The sequence below is a fragment of the Colletotrichum truncatum genome (assembly GCF_014235925.2).
Source record: "Colletotrichum truncatum strain CMES1059 chromosome Unknown Contig_0005, whole genome shotgun sequence".
In the NCBI taxonomy this organism is placed as follows: domain Eukaryota; kingdom Fungi; phylum Ascomycota; class Sordariomycetes; order Glomerellales; family Glomerellaceae; genus Colletotrichum; species Colletotrichum truncatum.
This window is the reverse complement of record NW_027222402.1, coordinates 2,085,916-2,104,735: the sequence shown is the minus strand read 5'-3', so window position 1 is coordinate 2,104,735 and position 18,820 is coordinate 2,085,916. Positions and strand designations below refer to the sequence as shown.

The 18,820-nt window shown below is 48.7% G+C and overlaps 4 protein-coding genes across 4 annotated transcripts; 2 read left to right on the top strand and 2 right to left on the bottom strand.

Moving 5' to 3' along the window:
* Positions 1-4,996: 4,996 nt before the first annotated feature.
* Positions 4,997-5,716, top strand: CTRU02_208647 (uncharacterized protein; the record flags this gene model as incomplete). Its single annotated transcript, XM_036733279.1, has 1 exon — positions 4,997-5,716. The coding sequence occupies one exon, from the start codon at positions 4,997-4,999 to the stop codon at positions 5,714-5,716; it is 720 nt and encodes a 239-aa protein (XP_036575036.1).
* Positions 5,717-9,732: 4,016 nt separating this feature from the next.
* Positions 9,733-10,854, bottom strand: CTRU02_208646 (uncharacterized protein; the record flags this gene model as incomplete). The annotated part of the gene is made up of 1 exon (XM_036733278.1): positions 9,733-10,854. The coding sequence occupies one exon, from the start codon at positions 10,852-10,854 to the stop codon at positions 9,733-9,735; it is 1,122 nt and encodes a 373-aa protein (XP_036575035.1).
* Positions 10,855-14,695: 3,841 nt separating this feature from the next.
* On the bottom strand, positions 14,696-17,220 carry CTRU02_208645 (mRNA cleavage and polyadenylation specificity factor complex subunit pta1; the record flags this gene model as incomplete). The annotated part of the gene is made up of 7 exons (XM_036733277.1): positions 14,696-14,829; positions 14,887-15,742; positions 15,792-16,143; positions 16,199-16,402; positions 16,465-16,595; positions 16,649-16,814; positions 16,877-17,220. 7 exons carry the CDS (start codon positions 17,218-17,220, stop codon positions 14,696-14,698), a joined length of 2,187 nt encoding a protein of 728 aa, XP_036575034.1.
* A 1,053-nt stretch (positions 17,221-18,273) lies between these two features.
* CTRU02_208644 (uncharacterized protein) lies at positions 18,274-18,593 on the top strand (the record flags this gene model as incomplete). The annotated part of the gene is made up of 2 exons (XM_036733276.1): positions 18,274-18,430; positions 18,505-18,593. The coding sequence occupies 2 exons, from the start codon at positions 18,274-18,276 to the stop codon at positions 18,591-18,593; spliced, it is 246 nt and encodes an 81-aa protein (XP_036575033.1).
* Between the last annotated feature and the right edge of the window lie 227 nt (positions 18,594-18,820).

The window sequence follows — 18,820 nt, the reverse complement described above, 5'->3', positions numbered from 1 at the left end:
GCCGTTCTTACTAATATTCTCGAGGGGTATAAGGGTATATATAGGTCTCGAATTAGTAGGGAGAGAGTTTTATTATAGATTCTCTCGTAAATCTTTCTTTCTTGCTTTAGGCTTTGCTCCTTACTATTAGGAAGTTTAGAATCTAGTAGATAGTTAGCCTTATAATGCTTATAACTACGTATATTTCTCTTAAGCCGTAGCTTCGGAAGCGTATACGTATAGCTATATAGGCGGATTACTACTAGTAGTCTCTGCTTGCTTTTTAACATATTCTTCTTCTTTTAGTAGGGAGGTTTTTTATAGCAGGCGCCTTGCGGTTAGCACCTTGTCTAGGGATTTATTAAGAAACTAGCAGGCGCCTCGTGATTAGTACCGCGCGTAGAGGATAGTTATAGTTAAGGAAGTTATTATCCTTTATAAGATTTATAAATCTTTGCCTTTATAACGTAAAAAGGTTAGAAGACTATCGATTCGGTAGGTCTCTTCTTCTAGTAATTAAAAACGCGTAATAAAACGCTTTTACTAGCGATAATTAGCTATAATTAACCTTATCCTGCCTAAGGTAAGCATAGCAATCCTTAGGTTACTCGAATAATCGGATTGCTAGTAGATTCGAGGAAAAGAAGCTTTCTTCTACTAGTTTCCGTAGACCTTAGTTACTTTCGCTTCTTCTCTCGTTAGTACGAAATCCTTACTTTTACCTAGGCTTAGGTATCTAGTTTAAGAAGTCGTCTCTTTTAGTATTAACCTTACTAATCTACGGTTTATCCGTAGCAGAATAGTAATTATAAAGTTAACTAAATTAATAGCAACTATAAGGTTTACTACTAATTAGTATAGGTTTTACAAGGGGTGAAACGGAATTCCGTTCGTTAATAATAAATAATAGTAAATTAGTTCTAATCGATAGTTTATGATAGTTGAAAGTAGTATTGTTAACTAGAAGGTAGGGATATTCCCCCTTGGCCTATCACGTGGGTCTGGGAGGCTTAGGCCTCTCAGCCTGGCGGGCGTATGGCTGGAAGTGCCACACGACTCCGTATTCCAACTATCGCAACAATGGCCTTGAAGGGAAATATGACGATAACTGCGTCAGGCTTTCTTGACTTGATTATTTCATTGGAAAGCGTAAAGCATACTACTCTCTTGGGAAATTGGCTGGGGCTGAAGGATTGAGCTGAAATGCTGTTTTGAGGAACGCGCTGGGCTGAGCTCGCAGCGTGGAATCCTTCGTCCACATAACCCAGTTGTGTGCAGTTACGAGTTGCGAAAACCGACAATCGGCATTTGTTTCATACAGATCAGATCAGGCTTCCTCTTCAAGCACACTTCTTGCTGATATTAGAAATCATGTTGCAAACTGATTTTAAAGGCTCACGATTTAAAGTTAATTAGAAATAGGCAGACTTCTGCAACTGCGCAAGCCATGACCGTAAAGCGGCAATCGTAACGTCTACCTAATCAATGAGCTTAATGGAACCCTTGTCATTAATCAGCCCTGCATGAGTATGTTGGTTGCCTGGAGCAAGCGAAAAACCAGCCCCCGGGAATGGCAGGACCCAGTCCATTGGGTGATTTCTGATATGAGCGATTGTTTTGAGGGGTTAAAGCCGAACAGCAGCAACTGCTTTTATCATTTCAACAATGTAATGTTTGTTGTGTACTGGATCAAGAATACCAGTCCAGAACGCGATCCTATTTAAGCTTTCTGAATGCAGTCTGATCGGGAACAACCGACGCTAGCATATATAACAAAATTTTGGCTTTCCTCAGTTCCAAGTCGTTCTGATCAATGATTGAAGGCAACTTTGGCCTAAGTCACTTTTCAATTCAGTCGTCTCTACAGAGCCACGAGAGCTACCCCGACAGAACCTAGACTTACTGATCGACCATGTCTCCCATTGAAATACGACAGAAAACTTCTCGCGTATTTCGAAGGTTGTAAAGGGAGGTTTTCAGTTAGAAAAACCATCAATTCAGCAGTGCGTCACTATCACTACGTTAATTGCGGAACAGGACCTGAAGGATTCCAGGCAGCAGTTCAATTTGCTTTGGCTGGTGAGCAGGGGTGCCAACCTTGAGTGGTTAGCTGCCATATGTTGTCACGAACAGGAAAATCCGCAACCATGGGGAGTCTCGTCTCAAGAGGGAAAGTTTGCTTTTTTCTATTAACCAAACTGACGCCCGCTATTGAGCGTATGAATAACAGTCTCAACTTCAGACTATGCTGTATGCCACGTGACCTACAGAACCGCTGTTCCCAATCGTAACTCTTCGTGACACATATGTAGACAACCTGGATGGCTGGCAAGGCCCCGCAAACCTTCATGCCAAAGCTCTTCAATGACCAGCCTTTATGATTCAAGATGCTTTACCTCAAAAAATGACAAGAATAACTGGAGATCTTCTTTTCCGGGCCAGAACATCTTCGTAACATTATTATTTGCCTGCTTCCTACAAGAGCAGAGGAGATTACACATTTACTCCAACGTCGCTAGTTTTCAATCACTTTCCTTTACGCCGGTGTTTCGGCTATGGCTCATCTCGATGAGACCCTTAAAGTCATGCTTCTTCCTCAGTCACGAAACAAGTTCCGCTTTGTTGGATTTAGAAACCTATATTTGCACGTCGCCAATGCGCTCAACCGGATGATGTGTTTTGACATCAAGTAGTGATAGCTTTTCACAATTCTTTTGACAGATGATAAGGGCCACCCCAAGACCCTTAAATGATTTCACCAAGTGTTGTCTTCTCTGATATCTACTGCCTTCCCTTTGAGCCACCTCGGCCGAATCTCATGTCTCGGTCAACCTCCGCTGCTTGACTTTGCACCGCCTTCGCTCTAGACCAGGTGATGTGTGTTTGAGTAATGCAATATCTGTTTCCGACTACTCATGTCTAGGTGGTCTCCATAATACGGAAGACGGCAAACAGGTGTGGAACATTTCAACGTTCGGCCCGAGAGTACAACGAAAAAGACCGACGAGGGTTGCGCTTAGCTTTTCAATCTGCCCATGCACTGAAAATTAGGTAAAATAACCTTCCCGAACGGAAGGTCCTAGCTTAAGGCTATAGATGTAAAGCTATGTTGACCGATTTTTGACCCAGCTGACTCCAACCAAATTTGTAAACCACTACGGCTTGGGAGTAAGTGATTCGCTGAAGTCATTACGACAAAGACGTAGAGGAAGAACTCAATGCATCTTTCTTACTACTGTGTTGTGCGATTATAAGCTGATGACGGAAGTTGCCACGATTCTAGACTGCCTCATCGGGAGATAGGGATTCCCTGCTTCAAGATGGAGAACATCAACTAAATGAATCATTTGTCCTTACACGGACAGTAGTTAGCTGCAATAGCCTCCTGTAACGACGCTAGCACACACATAAAAATGATTACTGACTGCATCGCCTTTTTCTTCGGGCATACTACGGCACTGCGGACTTGGCTTATTGGCTTCCTGGAAGCCTACTATTTCTATCAAAGTAAAGAACTTGAAGAAATCTTCTGGTCAGTGCAGGCAAATCTTACGTTCTACAACGAACCCTACTTTAAGTGCTACTAGGTGGGTTCTAGAAGCGTAGACCGGCATCTCGGATCTGACCCGAGTACCTCGTTATTGACAGCCTAGCCGTATGTTGATACCAATGCGGTAAAAGGCTCGTTCCGATGCTTCCGTGACGTACGCCCAGCACAGATTAATTATCTGTCTTGAGTATGTCCACTTTGCCGAGATCTTGATCGATGTGTCCACGGCTCGTATCCAGGCCTATGCAACTCCGCGGGCTCGGCCGATTTTGTCGATGGTACGTGCAGAGACCGTCCGCGGGACATAGGAACTTCGGAAACCCTTCTCCGAATCGTCTTAGCGCACTTCTAGGGGATGGATGCCAATTTCTACACTGACTCAATCCCAGCTGAGAACACTAGTACAGCTGGTTGATGGTGATTGTATGCCACCCAATTAGTGTCTAAGGGCTTTACTAGATATATTAATGAGAGCCGACACTTTTAACAGTAGAGGTTAAGCGTGTTTTGTTTACTGGATATCATTGGGCCTTCTCAGTGTTCTTGAGTAATGTCCTCAGCGTCTTGCGCACCTGTGAAGTCGATTTCTTAGATGCAGAACAAATACGAGTCCTTCAATCCTGGTCTGACTTGACAGAAGTCTTACATCCAATTAATAAGATACGACTTGGCGATAACTTGGAAATGTGCCGCGGAAGGCGTCTAGACAGCAACTCAGGGGCTTTCCGAGGAGGGCTCTTCGATAATTATTACGGATATTCAGGGATATAGCCATAAGAACAACAGCTTGTCTACAATAACTTGGGGGTCGTTACGAAGTACTAGTTGAATTATTCACATAAGGTTTGAACTACTGACTTAGGTGGCCTCCGATGTCAGTATCTTGAGCCCCGTCTGGCCCAGAGCAATGTGCTTTAGCCCTCTGGCGCATATTGGATTAAATGGCAACGCTAGACCAAAACTGCTGACAAGAACCCGGGGGCTTTCAGGAGAACAGAAAGTTTGGACGAAAGGGGTAATGTGGATTACGACTTGGGGGGGGCGCGCAGAAGTCCCGAGCAGGATCACGAAGTACGAGACGGGGATCACGACCACTTACACCTCCGGGGCTAAAGAACGACGCAATTAACAAGGTCCCACGATCACTTACACGGCCTGGAGAATGACTTGCGAGACGGGGCTTACGGTCACCGGTCTGCCCGGGCCTAATACACTGAGTGCAAGGCTCGGTAACTCGGCGTCACTCGAAAGTTGCGACAAGCCCTCACGCTGGTACAGCTTGAATCATAGAGAATCCCATGATTATAAAGAGGTCGCAGATATCTGCTGTGGTTGGGGTCTTGTTCTACATTCCATTGCACACTTTCAAGAGCGCCTTTCTGATCACACCATAACCGACCTCGCTTTCCTCCAACAGTATGTTTACCAAGATTTGAGATGTCATCTTTGTTTCTAATATTCGAATAGATGAAGATTTCCGAGCAAGCTGTCTTTGCCCTTGCGGCCCTGGGCCAGGTTGTTTCCGCAACCATCAAGGTCGAAGTTCGCTTCAGCGACAAGATGGTCAATGTTGGCAACCTCGACCTTTTTGCAACTACTTGGCAGAAGATATATGCAGCGACCGGCAACCAGTACAGCATTGTCACTGATAACACCTATCCCACCAACGACGACAAATGCACATCTCATTACACCGACCATACCCTCAATGCTCAGGTCATCGTCAATGGACAATGGGGCAAAGTTCCAGGGCTTGGTCCTCACGACTCTCGCGAAGCTCTTGTCCAATCCATCTGGAAATCTCTCCAACTCGGAAGCGACAAAACTGCATGGGATGTCTATACTAACTGCTACGGCCTGACCTGGCAGGAGGGCATTCCTTACTGGAAAACGCCAGCCTGCGGTGCGGTTGCAGCGACCGTTAGCAAGCAATGCCAATGCCCGATCGCCTCTGCTCAGTGCCAGTATTATTCTAAGGGACACAAGGTCCCCTCCATTATCAAGGCCAACTTGTACCGCGATGGGGTTCTTCTGGCCGATAGTCTGACGATTGAGTTCTCCTCTGCCGTGGTTGAACAGTCGGGTGGCTGCGGAATAGTTGGTATGATTGCGAGTGGTCTTGCGGGTTTTGTCCCGGGTGTGGGATCCATCTTCTCCAAGGGAATCACTTTGCTTTGCGATAAATAAGTTCCATGTAAAAGGGGGTGCGTGCAAGGATAGTCAGCATGTAACACAAAATACCAAACTACTGCTTACCCCTCTTAACTATGTTCCCTTCAAAGAGGTACTACCATCGCTATGTACTGCAGTACAGGCTACTGCCTAAGTTATGTGATACTAATAGAAGCTCTTATTGAAATTAAGGTTTATCTTATGGAGGGTCGTTGACAACAGATACATCTTGGCCCAGTTGAAAGTCCTTGTTTCTACATAAGGTACTAGCCACATAATACTCATAATTTGACAAAAATCAGTTTTTTAGGATACCATGTACCCCTTGCCAACCAACCTTCGATGGGATAAGCTTATCTTATGTCTCGTAGGTGGTTGGCTTGTAATAGAACTTTTGCCCCAATGTGTCGCTTGGCAAGGACCAGCCACTGAGACTAACTTTGAAATACCTATTTTATTTACATTGGGGCCAGGATCACGAGAACTCCCATATGTGGGCTTATGTAATCCACGCGAACATAAGGGTAAACTTAACACACAGGAATGTGAATACTAATGACTAGGTTCACATCTATACGAATAATGCTAACACAACAATTGCTCTTGCTCATTTGGACTCAATGACCTAACGTTATGATAAAAAAAAACTGTTTCCTAGTTCGTTGGTAGTCTCTGGCCATGATAACATACTCATGAGAACTCAAGACCGGATTTCGGCTAAATCTAAGGGGCCAGAAAGATTGTCTATGTCAGCTAGTCTGAATTTCTAGTCGTCAAATCCGATTTCAGGTTATGTTGATGGTTAGTATTACTTCTTTGGGGCTGAAGCTTGACTTGTCATTTGTTTTTCAACATCGTTGCTAGCTACGCTGAAATCAAGTAAAAGGATGCGACGTCAATCTCGGGTATCTCAGCCGAGCTGAAGATGGGCTAGAAAGAAAATCACGAATGGGGGAAACTGCGAGGCCCAAACTTCTTTTATGGCAAATGTAAATGAACGAATGCCGCCTTTGTTTATGGTGTTATAGACGCAGAAAGCCTGGCCTCCACACTGACCTGCGATGCAATTATTTCCAGCCAAAACACAAAAAGCTGCTCCAAATAGTCTATAGCGGTAGGAATACTGCTCCCAAGCTACGCAAAAGGCCATGGAGAGCATGGCAACCTGCCCTTCCCTGACTATGGAGTCTGTTGTGGAAGAAGCCAGCCTCATAAGCCGATCAAGTCTCACATCCATCACACGCCTGTTATGACGAACAAAATTCTAAACCAAATGGTTCTAACGCCAAGTAAATCCGCATTGAAGGTGACTGCAAGCCTGCGAAGCTCGTTATAAGACTATGATTCGAGTGCAAGAAGATGCAGCGCATCGGCGCCTCCAAGGCAAGAGGGGCCTTTCACGCCCTCGAGAGACTAAAGATGGAACCTGGATGACTGTAGTACTGTGACAAAAGCAAAGGAGTTGTTGGGTTTAGTGCAGGTGAGACTTATGAAAGCCAACCGCTTCCCCCCCTTTTTGACCACTCAAATGTCATACTCTGGCAGGGCACCGTCGGGATGGAAATCTAACACTAGGTCGAGAGACTCGACGCAATCATTGCGCTCTGCAGCGATGGTGGTCTTCTTTCTGGTGTTGCATTGAGCTTCGAAGGTTCGAGCGTAAAGCCCTTAGAGTGGAGCCCAAGGTCGAGGGAGCTGATGACAGGTGGCGGGGTTACCTTTTGGGGAAGATGATGACGGAGCTTAGTACAATGTGCAATTGCGGATGGGTTGATTGGTGTGGTTGATAAGAGGCTGTGAAAGATCACATACGAGAGGAGACTTATGAGTGGGATGTCTGCCGCCTCTGAGGAGGAGATTATGGAGCTTACAAAGCTCATTTCGGAGAGGATGAAGATTGTGGTTGAGCTATCTGCTGCTGCGTCGTGGCGGTTGCAACATTCAACGAGGAATTCAGGGAGAGGCTGGCGAGAAGGCCTGAGGTTTGACTTGTGGGAATATTTGGTGTTGACAGACTAGCGAAACTGTTATCTACTATTGGTTGACCTCAAGAGTTCAATAATTGTGCCTTTGGCTATTCAAGGAATGACTTAGTTGTGTTTTTCACACTGTCAGGAGAAGCCATCGCGCAGACTAGATCATGAAAGAGTAGAAGCCACAATCGGTGTTGAAGAGTCTCGAGATAGCTGAATGTCACACTTAATCACATTTACAGCTTCATGTGGTTCGATGAGTGAAACTCCCATATCAGATTAAGTACGATTGCAATTTGCTTTCAATGGATGAGGAGTGACGATGCAAGGTGAGTTTTGATGTTGTAGAAAACCAAGGCCATCGTATAGTGGAATTGAAACTTGCATAGGTAGAACTTGGATGACTTGCTAAAGCCACAGAGTGATTCAATAATGATGCTCAGGGAGTCAAACGGGGTTCAACTCCTCTACACATGCTTACCTCGGTCTCTCGCTCAATCTGCCCCATAGACAATTCTATTCGCACGGTATATGTGGTTAGAAATGGCAACGAACTACAAGATTGAACAGACCAGACGGAAGCGGACGGCCGGTTGTCTGCCTATTTCTCAAGTGCTGTTTCGATGAAGTTCGCGGCTGCCCAGTCCCGCCAACCACCTTCACTCCCCACAGGTAAACCAATCATCGGCATGTCTATTGAGACATTAGAAACAGCACTCGAGTAAAACTACCAGGTGTTTCATACTAATGAGAGAAGCTCCTGAGGAATAAGCATCTACAGCCCCCGGATACTCAATAGAATTCCATAAGGGCGGCTCCGTCTCCCTTTCTAAGGGAACATACGATCGATCGCCTCCCTCGTCCGAGCCACGGCCTCGTGTGCAGGCAGCACCTTCAAACCAAAGTAGACCGAAACATGTTTCTTCCGTTCTACGTTTGATTCAGAAAGTAGAATCCGGGGTCAGGTAGGGTCTTACCAAGCACTTCGGCATTTGACAGGGACAAAGGCATTGTTTTGCGTGCCTGTGAGTTCCCATGGGTCCCATCACCAGAGGCTCCAACAAACTTTATGGCCATTCAAAGGAAAGAAATCCTAATTACATCCCATCAAGAATTATCGCAGTCGGTCTTGGTGTAATTACTTGCACTTTTAACCGACATCGGAGGCAGAACTCAAACATAACTTATTCAGGGAGGTGGTCATAGGTTTCCAAATACCTTCACTATCGGTCGGAAAAAGCACGACATATTTGAAAAAAAGTTGCATATACTGTTTTTAATTGCTTTAATCTTGATGGCTACGTTTTGATCAACTATGCCTCAACAATGACGCCTTCTTTCACGACTCGTAGGAAACCCGGGATAGGTACTCTAAAACCGAATCAAAGTCCACATCGCCTTCGTATAGATACAACATTCATAGTACCATACGCAAGCAAACACAGACATCAACGGGGGAAACACGCTCTGTGTCCCCGTATCAACCGCCCTAAAGACGCCATAACTCCGAACCCTAGTATCTCGTTGATGACGTTCATCAACCAAGTACGGAGGGGGTTAACATTGCAATATGCCCCCTTCCTCAGCGGTGTAATCCCAAACGTGCCTGATGCGGCGACGTAGTAGCCCCCCATAATGTCTCCAATGCTGATCCTCTGATGAATGGATGGAAACAAGGAAAGAGGATAGCCAATCCCTTTATCCAGAAAATGCCCCATCCGCTGTCCGCCGGTTTTACCTGTTCTGTGATGCGTCTCTTCCTGGAACGTGCCGTCGACCGAGAATTGAATAGAAAAAAAAAAAAAAGGAAAAACAAAAAAAGAAGAAACTCTGATCCGATGGCCTTTTATCTCTAGGCCATTGTGGTTTGTTATGCACAGCTGCCTCCGCGTGCTTTGAACGATCTGTCTTTTCAAGACTTTGGTTGTAGATATTGGTAGGGTGGAGTTGGTATCGGCTTGTTAGAAGCGTGGATGGAACTGTGGAGAAGGTTGCGGGTTGCAGTCAACAGGCGGGTTCGGGTATGTGAGATGAGAAATTGTAGAAGGATCACCGCCATTATTGCAGCAGATCCTTGACGTTCTCCTTGACGTTGAGTGCCCATTTCAACCTGGCCAACGTCGACCTCGTTTCCTCGAGCAGCTTCTCTTGCTCTGCTTCCCGCTCTGCCGCTCCGGCCTTGATGTCCTTCAGGGCCACCTCTTGCTGCTCTTTATAGTCCGCAAACTTCTTCTCCATCTCCTCCTTCTGCCGCCGCAGTTCCTTGATGTTGCCATCCTGCTGATCGCATAGGTCCCTCAGCGCCGTGATCTTGTCGTCGTCTCGTTTCCTCTCCTCCACGAGACCGGCAATCTCGGCGCGGAGCTTCAGGTGCGCACGCTTCACCTCGTCGCCTTGGTCCTTCCAGTGCGAGCTGATGGCGTTATAACGCCCCTCCATCAGTGCGGCGTGGGTGTTGGCGTCCTCAACCTGCTTTGTTGTGCTGGAGCGCATCTTCTCCATCTCGTCGCGCCAAGAGCGCTCCTTTTCCTGCGCAGCTGCGGTGCGCTTCTTTTCGAGATCGACATTTGCGTTGAGTGTCTCGACCTGGCGCTCCTTGCGACTCAGGAGGGTCTTTGTGACGCTCGCTTCAAGGAGACGGCTCTCGTAGTCGCTGATTAAACGCTCCATCTTGTCCTCGACCAACTTGGCGGCCTGTTTTGCCTCCTCGGCCCGTAACCGCTCGATCTGAATGTCGCGCTTGAGAGCCTCGTTGTCGCTGACCAGCTTGTTGATGACGCGCCCCGTCTTTCCCAGTCCCGCTTTGCCGATCGTCGAGTCCCATCCCGCGCCGCCTTGCGCGTCGGCGGCAACGGGGTTCTCGTCATCCATCATGGAAGGCGATTCTTCCCTCACTTTGGCCGTGGGGTCACCGAGGCTGTTGCTGCTCCAATCGGATTTTAGCTTGACGCTCGGAGGGGATCTGTCTTGGTGGTTTGATGACATGCTGACACCGCTCGCGTTGCTGTTGACGGAGCTGGAGAAGGCAGAGTTTCGTGAATGGGTGTCGGAGCTCGTGTCACTCACGGCTTCGAAGCTGGGTACTGTGCGGATGGTCTGAACCATATTTTGGGTGCCTCGAGGAGACGGGGAGGGGCTCTTCGACTGGATTCTGGTATTCCGGTCGAGGCGAGTACTCATGCTAGCGTTGTGGGTAGGGCTTCCTATGGGTGGTGTGAGGAAAATTTTGGCCTGGGGACCATCTAGGGAGGGAGTCGTCGTCGTCGGGGGAAGATGTGTTGGCGGAAGTTGAAGTGTGCACGTCTATGGAAGGTAGAAGTTAGCCAAGAAGAGGCTCTCAAACATGTTCTTCCCGAGCCGTCGACAGCAGTGGCGCTTCGCAGCAGTGGCGCTAGACAGCCGCAGAAAGGTCGTCGATCAAATGGCTAACGGAGTGGGCGGGAGGTGGACGGGGCGAGGTTTCAAGCAAAGAGCGGGAAGGACGGGGATCCTTACCGTGAGTCAAGTCTTGTGAAGTATCAAATTCAGGGACTTGAAGAGGAATTCGATGGGAGGCGTCGCTTCTGTTGCTTCTGTAGTTTCTGGAGGCGACTAGGCAAGTCCTTCGACCATCGTCCGTTCTCTTTAAGGTTGTCTGTCTAGTCCGGATAAGTTGGCCGAATTAGTCTGTAGTGGTGGAAGTGGAGGTGGTGTAGTGAATGGCGTTGCGGCAAAGATGGAAACGTTGGGGGGGTGGAAGCGTGTGGTCGTGTTTGGATTGGGGGATTTCCCTTTGGTCACAAGAAACGGGCGCAATGTGCGTCTGATCTCGCGACAGGAGTGTGGCTGACGTGGGATATTGCGAGGACTGTAGGATTGGAATGAACGATTCGTTTTGGGCGGATGTCCGGGATTGCAATTCCCAGCGTAACGGCGATGCAGGGAAGAGCTGAATTTCGGTTCTTTTAGAGCCGCACTGCCACAGAATAAAAGACAACAACACTGGTGAATAACACGGCTTACGAAGCAGTAGAAGTGCAGTAAGATGGCTGTAAGTGACCGTCTTTTTTTTTTTTTTCTTCTGCTGGAGGACGTGGGTGCCGTCAATGTGCTACGTCAGTCAAGTCAAGTCAGGTCAGGTCATTATCCTCTGACAGGAGGTGGGAAAGGAGGGTCGAGCGAGAAGGGGAAAGCCCAGATAAATTAGAAGCGGCTGAGACGGAGACTAAGCAGAAGATCAGAGAATGGCCGAAAGAACTGCTCGCTCTCCTTGCAGCAGCGGCGCCTTGTTAGCGAGGCCAGGCCATGTCAATGTTTTTTTTTTTCTTTTTCCCTTTTTTGCGGCCCCCCAGATTTCCAGGTGTGGATTCTCTCCCGGGATTCGATTGCTTTTCTTGTCCACCACCCTTGAAATTCGATCCAGGTACAGGGCAAGGCACAGGCACAAAGCGAGTCGCGAGGGAACCACCATACCGCGTCAGTCAGGGGGAGGTGACAACACCACCCAGTATCCGTAAAGTAGCACAACACCACCACTGCAAATGGTGGGAGGGGGGAGGTACTCCCAAGCACCCAAGGCACTGGGCAGGCAAATCAAAGAGGGCCACGGGCCTGGCAGGGCTCCTACTTTCGGGCTGCCGCAGCAGAGCCATAGGCGGTACAGGCTACTTGGCCCCCACTAAAAAGCAGGACACCACCCTGTTCCCCAGCAACGATCATCGCTGGTGCCGTCACTTTGCTGTTCTGGTCTGGTTGGCTGTGGGAAGAGGGAAGCTGTATGCACGGTCCCTCACACATCTGTTTTTGTGATCCCCGCCCTGCCCTCCTTGGTCGGGTGTGTCTTAGCTGACTGAGGTTAAGGGAAATGTTGGACAAAGATCAAGTTTGACAAAGACACTGAACGCATTACATCGAATTTCCTTTCTGTTTAACTGAGTAACAGGTCCCCCCCCCCCCCTTTGCATCTCCTGAATCGAAACCTATAGCAAGAAAGGGCAAACCATGAGTGGACGTTCTTACAGGCCTACAAATCAGTATTATGACTTCTGTGGCTAGGTCTTCAATAGTCCTTGAATCACTCACGATAGGCCCCCTCTTGCATAAACTATGCCCCTCACCATTTTTATTCGCCGTTTGAGGCTCGCTGGTGAAATATATGCGCTTTTCAAGAAAAGCAAATACAGCCACCATCAGCCATTCTTTCCCCTCCCGTCCCCCCTCCACCAATCTCATCCAAACCAACCGTGTCCCCGCCCAGCTTAACAACCTCCGAGTCAATTCAAGGTTCCTCCCATCTTCGGACCGTCTCCGGTGACGGTGGTCATCAATGAGTTCACATGCCTTCCTTACTCGACCCCTCAGCAACTATCCATCCAGCCAGCCATTAAGTTTAACTCGATTCCAGCAGCAACAAGACTCACTACGTCCCCTTCAGCCCCTTGGAATGACCACTTTTCGGACATTTCCCTCATCGGCAGCCTCTTCTAATCAACCATGTTGTACACAACTTGATCCCCTTGGTTGGGGCCAAGAAACGCAGGCCTTACAATATACATGCCTGAGCTGAATAATGACAAGACGAACGAGAAAACCCTAAACTGAACTCCATCCCTCCCCGTGAAACCTTCCCCAACACCCAAAAAAACAATCAGGCAAAGGATATCATCAGCAGAGATAACCTTCACCCGAAGACCTGCCGCCGAAACTACTTGACCTTAAACACGAGACGCAACATCGGATTTGCAAACTTGATTGGCTTCTTCGTCGGCAGCCGCAAAAAGAAGGACGCTTACCAATATCTTTGCAAGTAAATCATTGTGGTAGTCTCTCACACCAAGTAAGCAAGCTATATAACTGAACAAAATCTCATAGAGTACATCCGCAAACGCCGTGACCTAACCCCCCCCTGTTTTGCAATTTGTATTTCTCCCGTCTTCTTCTCTCCAATCAAAACGTCACATCTCATCTCACACCTCATTCCTCCGGCACTCCATCCAGAGTCGGCACGTTGCCAGTTTTGACACGAGACAACAAAAAAAAACCTCCCGGTAGCTGAACAGCACATGGCATCCACTCAGACAGCCTATGACCAAAGCCTTCTAACCTTACTAGGAAAACGCAAACACGCACACACACACAAACAAAGCGCACCTCCCAAAACACACACTTCTTATTCTTTTTTTTTCTTTCTTTTAATTCTTGTTAGGTCCTTAAACTTGATATGCCAAGCGCAGTCGTAAATGAAAGCCGCAGAGGCTACCGAACGGCTGATCGCCCCGACGGACCCCTCCTCACAAGGCTCAGGGCTGGTTACTAGCGTCGGTCTGTTGGTCCATTGCGTAGTTTATTTGAATGGGGGGGCCAGAAATTAGGTAGGGACACAAGAGGAGAGGGGGGGAGGGCCGACACCAAAGCCTGGGATCCCGTCAACCAGACCCAACCGTTCCCGCATTCCGGCTGTGCTCGGCCACATGGACCCGTTCGTAGCGTGCTTCTGACTGCTTCACAGTAAGACTTTTTGGATAAGTTCTAAAAGTGTGGCATTGATTGGAAGGGGAGGGGAGGGGAGGGGAAAAAAAAAAACCACACTGGGAGGGGTGGAAGAGTCGTGTTGCTCAAAGCCGCGTTAAAATCACCCTTCATAGAGTTTTCATTTTCACTAACTTGCTTTTTGAGCCTCTTTCACCCAAGGCCAACCCTTTTGGGTTATATGCACATAGTTATCCGTACACTTCATGGTCCAAAAGCCAATCAAACGCCAGGCATATGCCGTGATAATCTTCCGCCCCGTCATCCTTCTTCCTCTCTGCGAGGGTCGAGGCTCTTGCCCTACTCCAAATTTCCTAAGGGTATACTGAGGGGCTCGGCAACATCCATTCTGTTGCTAATAACAACCTTGTACAGTGATAAACTAGTCCCAGCTTCCATCTATCCTGGGTAGTTCTCCGTTTCTCCCCAGGTTGACATGTCCGTTGACGTTGTGCTCATATGGTGTAATCATCCGTGATCGCGTGCATCAAGGGCCGCATACCAGTGGCCGTGGTCATGTCGCGATTGTCGTCGTGTTGTTGGTTGCCGCGGCAGCAGTGGTGTTTTCCGCGTCGCCCTTGGCCGCCTCGAGGAAGGCCGGCCTGAACTTGACCAAATACTTCGCGGCCAATGGTCGCGCGTCCTCAACTGCAATGTGATATCAGCAACTGTCCAACACAAAACATGGCTGTCTTTTTTACTTACACTCTGTCCAGATATCCTGGACGGTATCCAGAGCAAGCTCCTTGACTGGTGGTCGCATCATGACTAGGTACAACAGGCTCGTAAGAGCCAGTGGCACCACCAACGGGTCTCGGCACATGAGCTTCACCCGCGACAGGATTGCCGCGCTAAGCTCGGGGATTTCGCCCAAGAACCGCGTGAGAACCTTGTCTTGGGCATTAAGGTATTGCGAGAAACCATCAATCAACTTTAGCGCCCACTTCTCGTAGTGCAGAGGGTGGTCTCCTTCCTGTTTCTTCTGCAGTTGATCGTTGTACCATTCTTCTGTCAACCAAGTAATGGCTACGTCAATTCGTCTTCGGAAGTCTTCAAGAACGTAGCTGTACAAGGAGTCTCTGATACTGTTCCCAAGGGACAATCGTGCGACGGAACTACTATTCTCATCTTTGACATCGACACCCTCTAAGCCAGCAGACGACCGGCTGGCCAAGCGGGTAATAATGGCAATCCAGGATTCCCGATCGTTGCTACTGGCAGCCAACCTGTTGATACCCGACTTGGACTTCTTGGCAGGGTCTTCCAGCGTCTTTACGAATTGGAACAACGACATCACCGAGCCTTGACCCGCGCTGAGCGCCAGTTCCGGCGTGAGCGCCGGTGGGGGAGGTAGCTTGAATGATTTGAGGCCAAGGTCTCCATCGTCTGGCTTGGCCACGGAGTCACTATCAAGCTTATTCAAGATCTGCTCATTATCCTCGGCCGCGAAGAAGTCAGGCTCGTAGTCGTCATCATCCTCATCAACACCCAATGGAGCAGTCTCGGGGTTGAGAGGCGGTGGCGGCTGAGCGGCCAAGGCGTTCAGTCGTCCCCGAATACCCTGCAATGTGTCAGAGGACGTCATATTCAAAATGGCAAACAATGCTTACTTCGATGGCTTTGGTGAGTAGCTGATGATCTGTACGGAGCAGGGTAGTGATGCTGATTTTGGCGGCCATAGCTGTAGGCAGAGTTGCCACATCAAACGCCTTAAGCCCTTCGCTTCCTGTGAGAGTAAAGACATCACCTAAGCTATGAGGACCTGGCGGTAATGGTGTGATTTGTATTTGCGGCGTCGATGAGATTTGCGGCACCATTCGCTGGCGTTTGGGATCCATGCCGTCATGATGTTGAGCCTCAAGGGCTCGCTTACGGCCAGCCTCGTCAAAGATCTCGTTCCGCATGCGCATCATCCTCTCCACATGCTGCTGGATGCGCGGCGCCATGGGGTTATGAGGGTCGCTGTATATCCATGTTAGTTGGCAAGTATGGACAGGTCAGAGACTGTGGGCAATACCGTTTAGACAGATGAATCAGTAGCATACGCGTGGTCTTCTCCATGGACTTCACCATTACACGGGTCTTGGGAGTCATGGGCGAGTTGGCCAGTTTCAGTGGGTTGAAGTTGAGTACGGCATTCAAGATCCTGTTGGCCGTACCTGGCCGAGTGCGGATCAGGATTGAAAGGCAGTTGAGAGTGGCATCAACAATGAGTACATCACTATCATCAGGGCGCTGCGGTTAGCGGTTGTCCACACTTTTCTCCCCCTACACGATCCTTACCTGCTGTTCTCCTGCAGTACACCCAGCATTCTATCCAGCAACCCGGCTCCTTCAGCGTCAAGGGTTCGAGAGTCCAATGTCTGGTGGTTGGGGGGGATTTTATCAAGGGATATGTCGAGAGAGTCACCACGCTATAAAAATTTGTCAATGTCGTCGACACATCAATGTCACAGGTCGTGCCTACCCTTGGTTCCTGTGGGTTGGCTGCCGATTGCGCCAAAACCACTCGCTGGGCAAATTTAATGCAGCATATCCGCACCGTAGGTTCGGCATCGTCCCATATCCTCAATATCCTCGTCTTGATGGCGACCATCCGCTCCCACGTGAGGGTGTCGTACGAGTTGTTAATGCTACCGAATCGTCAGCCTCCAGTTGCTCACATCCAAGTATTCTCTGATCCGGGCGCACGCACATCCATCTCAGCGCAAAGGGATAGATGCTAGCCGCTGTTTGTATAGCACTCCGTAGAACATGTGCATCTTCGTTTGGGTTCTCGACCATAGTTTGCAGCGTGTCCAGCACGAAGAGCTGCATTGTTTCCTTCTCACTTCCGGGGAGGGCAGGCGTCGCAAAGGCCTCTGCGAGAAAATCGGCGCCCCATCTTCGGAGTTCGACACGTGCGGAGGGACCGACGATCGGGAGGATGCTCTTTACCACGGTCGGGTAGTACTTGACGTCGCCGAGAACGAGCTTGCGAGCGTCGTTGAGCTGGCGGATTTGGTCGCTCACTGACGCCTGCTCGGAGGACGACGCCATGGTTGCGTAATAATTGATGACTACGAATTGGGAGTATCGTAAGAATTCAATAAATCAGAAATGATTTGGGTGTTGTTTTGATGGAATTTGACACAGGCGGAAAGGCTTGAGATCACGAGCATAGGAGCTTTCGCGACTTGTCGAAATATGGAGAGCTCGAGCTTTTCCAGTTCACCATCCTCCAACGCGCTGGAAAAAAATACAAGATCGCAATCGCCTTAGATCGTACAGTCCGCCGGGTAAGTTGTAAAATCGTGGTTGGTTGATTAGATGACTTCAGACAATTGACCTCGGCTGGGCAATAGAATTGCCTGTCCTTCCCTGCTCCAGAGTTTGAAGGGTTCTCCAGTGGCACAAGCAGCAGCACCTGGCGACGTCGAAAGGCTGCGTGACAAGCGACGCGGGTTATGACGGGGCGTGTCGACCGCTGTGATTTACTTTTGGTTAGCGTACTGGCTGCCTTAATCGCTCCTGTCTATTGTGAGGCGCTTGGGTGACGAAAGAGTGCCCTGTAAAGCAGCGTTAAGTCGAGGTGATTCTGGGAAATGGATAAGAAAGATCTAAAAGAATTATTCGTCTTTGGGATAGAGTTCCCGGACGATCCCGTGTTTCATTGCACAGTTGGCTTGATGATTTGAGCTTGGTGCTACAGCTTCCCTGATCTTCGCAGGTAAGGCAAGACTTCTACCTAAGGGCAGCGACTGTCTCCTCCAACGAATAAAAAATAAAAAAACATCTGCCCGCAAAACCCCTGCTTGAGCTTATCGGACCCGCATACGTCACTATCAGTTCTGCCGGTCTTCTGCCGAGCTATCGATGCCAATCAGCGACGAGGGAATGCGAGGCCTGTGAATTTCCTCCAGTTTGCTCGGTCCATGCGACAAGCGATATCGAGCTTCATCGACGGCGCAACCAGAATCACCGTGAAAAGAGAACCAACCCACCTGTCTTCTTTGACTTTGGGACTTCTTGCCACGATCTACAACATATTAGAGAAACGCTGCACCCGGTCACAATGGCAGGGTATTATCTCCGATCTCCCGCCCTCCCCGGATGAGTGGTCTGACGAGCAGAAAAAACAGCCCGAAGAAATCCTCCTACTATGATCGCAACCTGCGCCAAGGTCCGGCGCTGATTCGAGCCCGAAAGCCATACCTCGTTAAGAATCTTGCTGTCGGTGCTGGCCTATGGTGCTTCGCCGGTGCAGTTTGTATGTCATAGCCCTTGCCCGCGCCCCTTTGACTTGAATGTAATGGTGGTTTGGCTAACTGTTCACCTATCTAGACTGGTATACTCTCCGAGCCGTCGGCCAGGACGAGTTCGAAGACGTCAAGGTTCCCGACACCCCAAGACAACCTGCGAAATCCAACTAAGCGTGATGGAGCGAATTATTGGACGAATTTAATGCAAAGGTTCATTGGGAGGCAGATGCTGTCAACGCAACATGAAAAAGCAGCCATGCAGACGAATGAGCTTTTGCATTGTGTTATATATATACCAGCGAGACATAACTCGCTTGCTACGCCTAGTACATCAATGTAGAACATCAAATCTTCAATCAACGATTCTGTACATGTCTCGTTAAGGTACAGTAAAAACC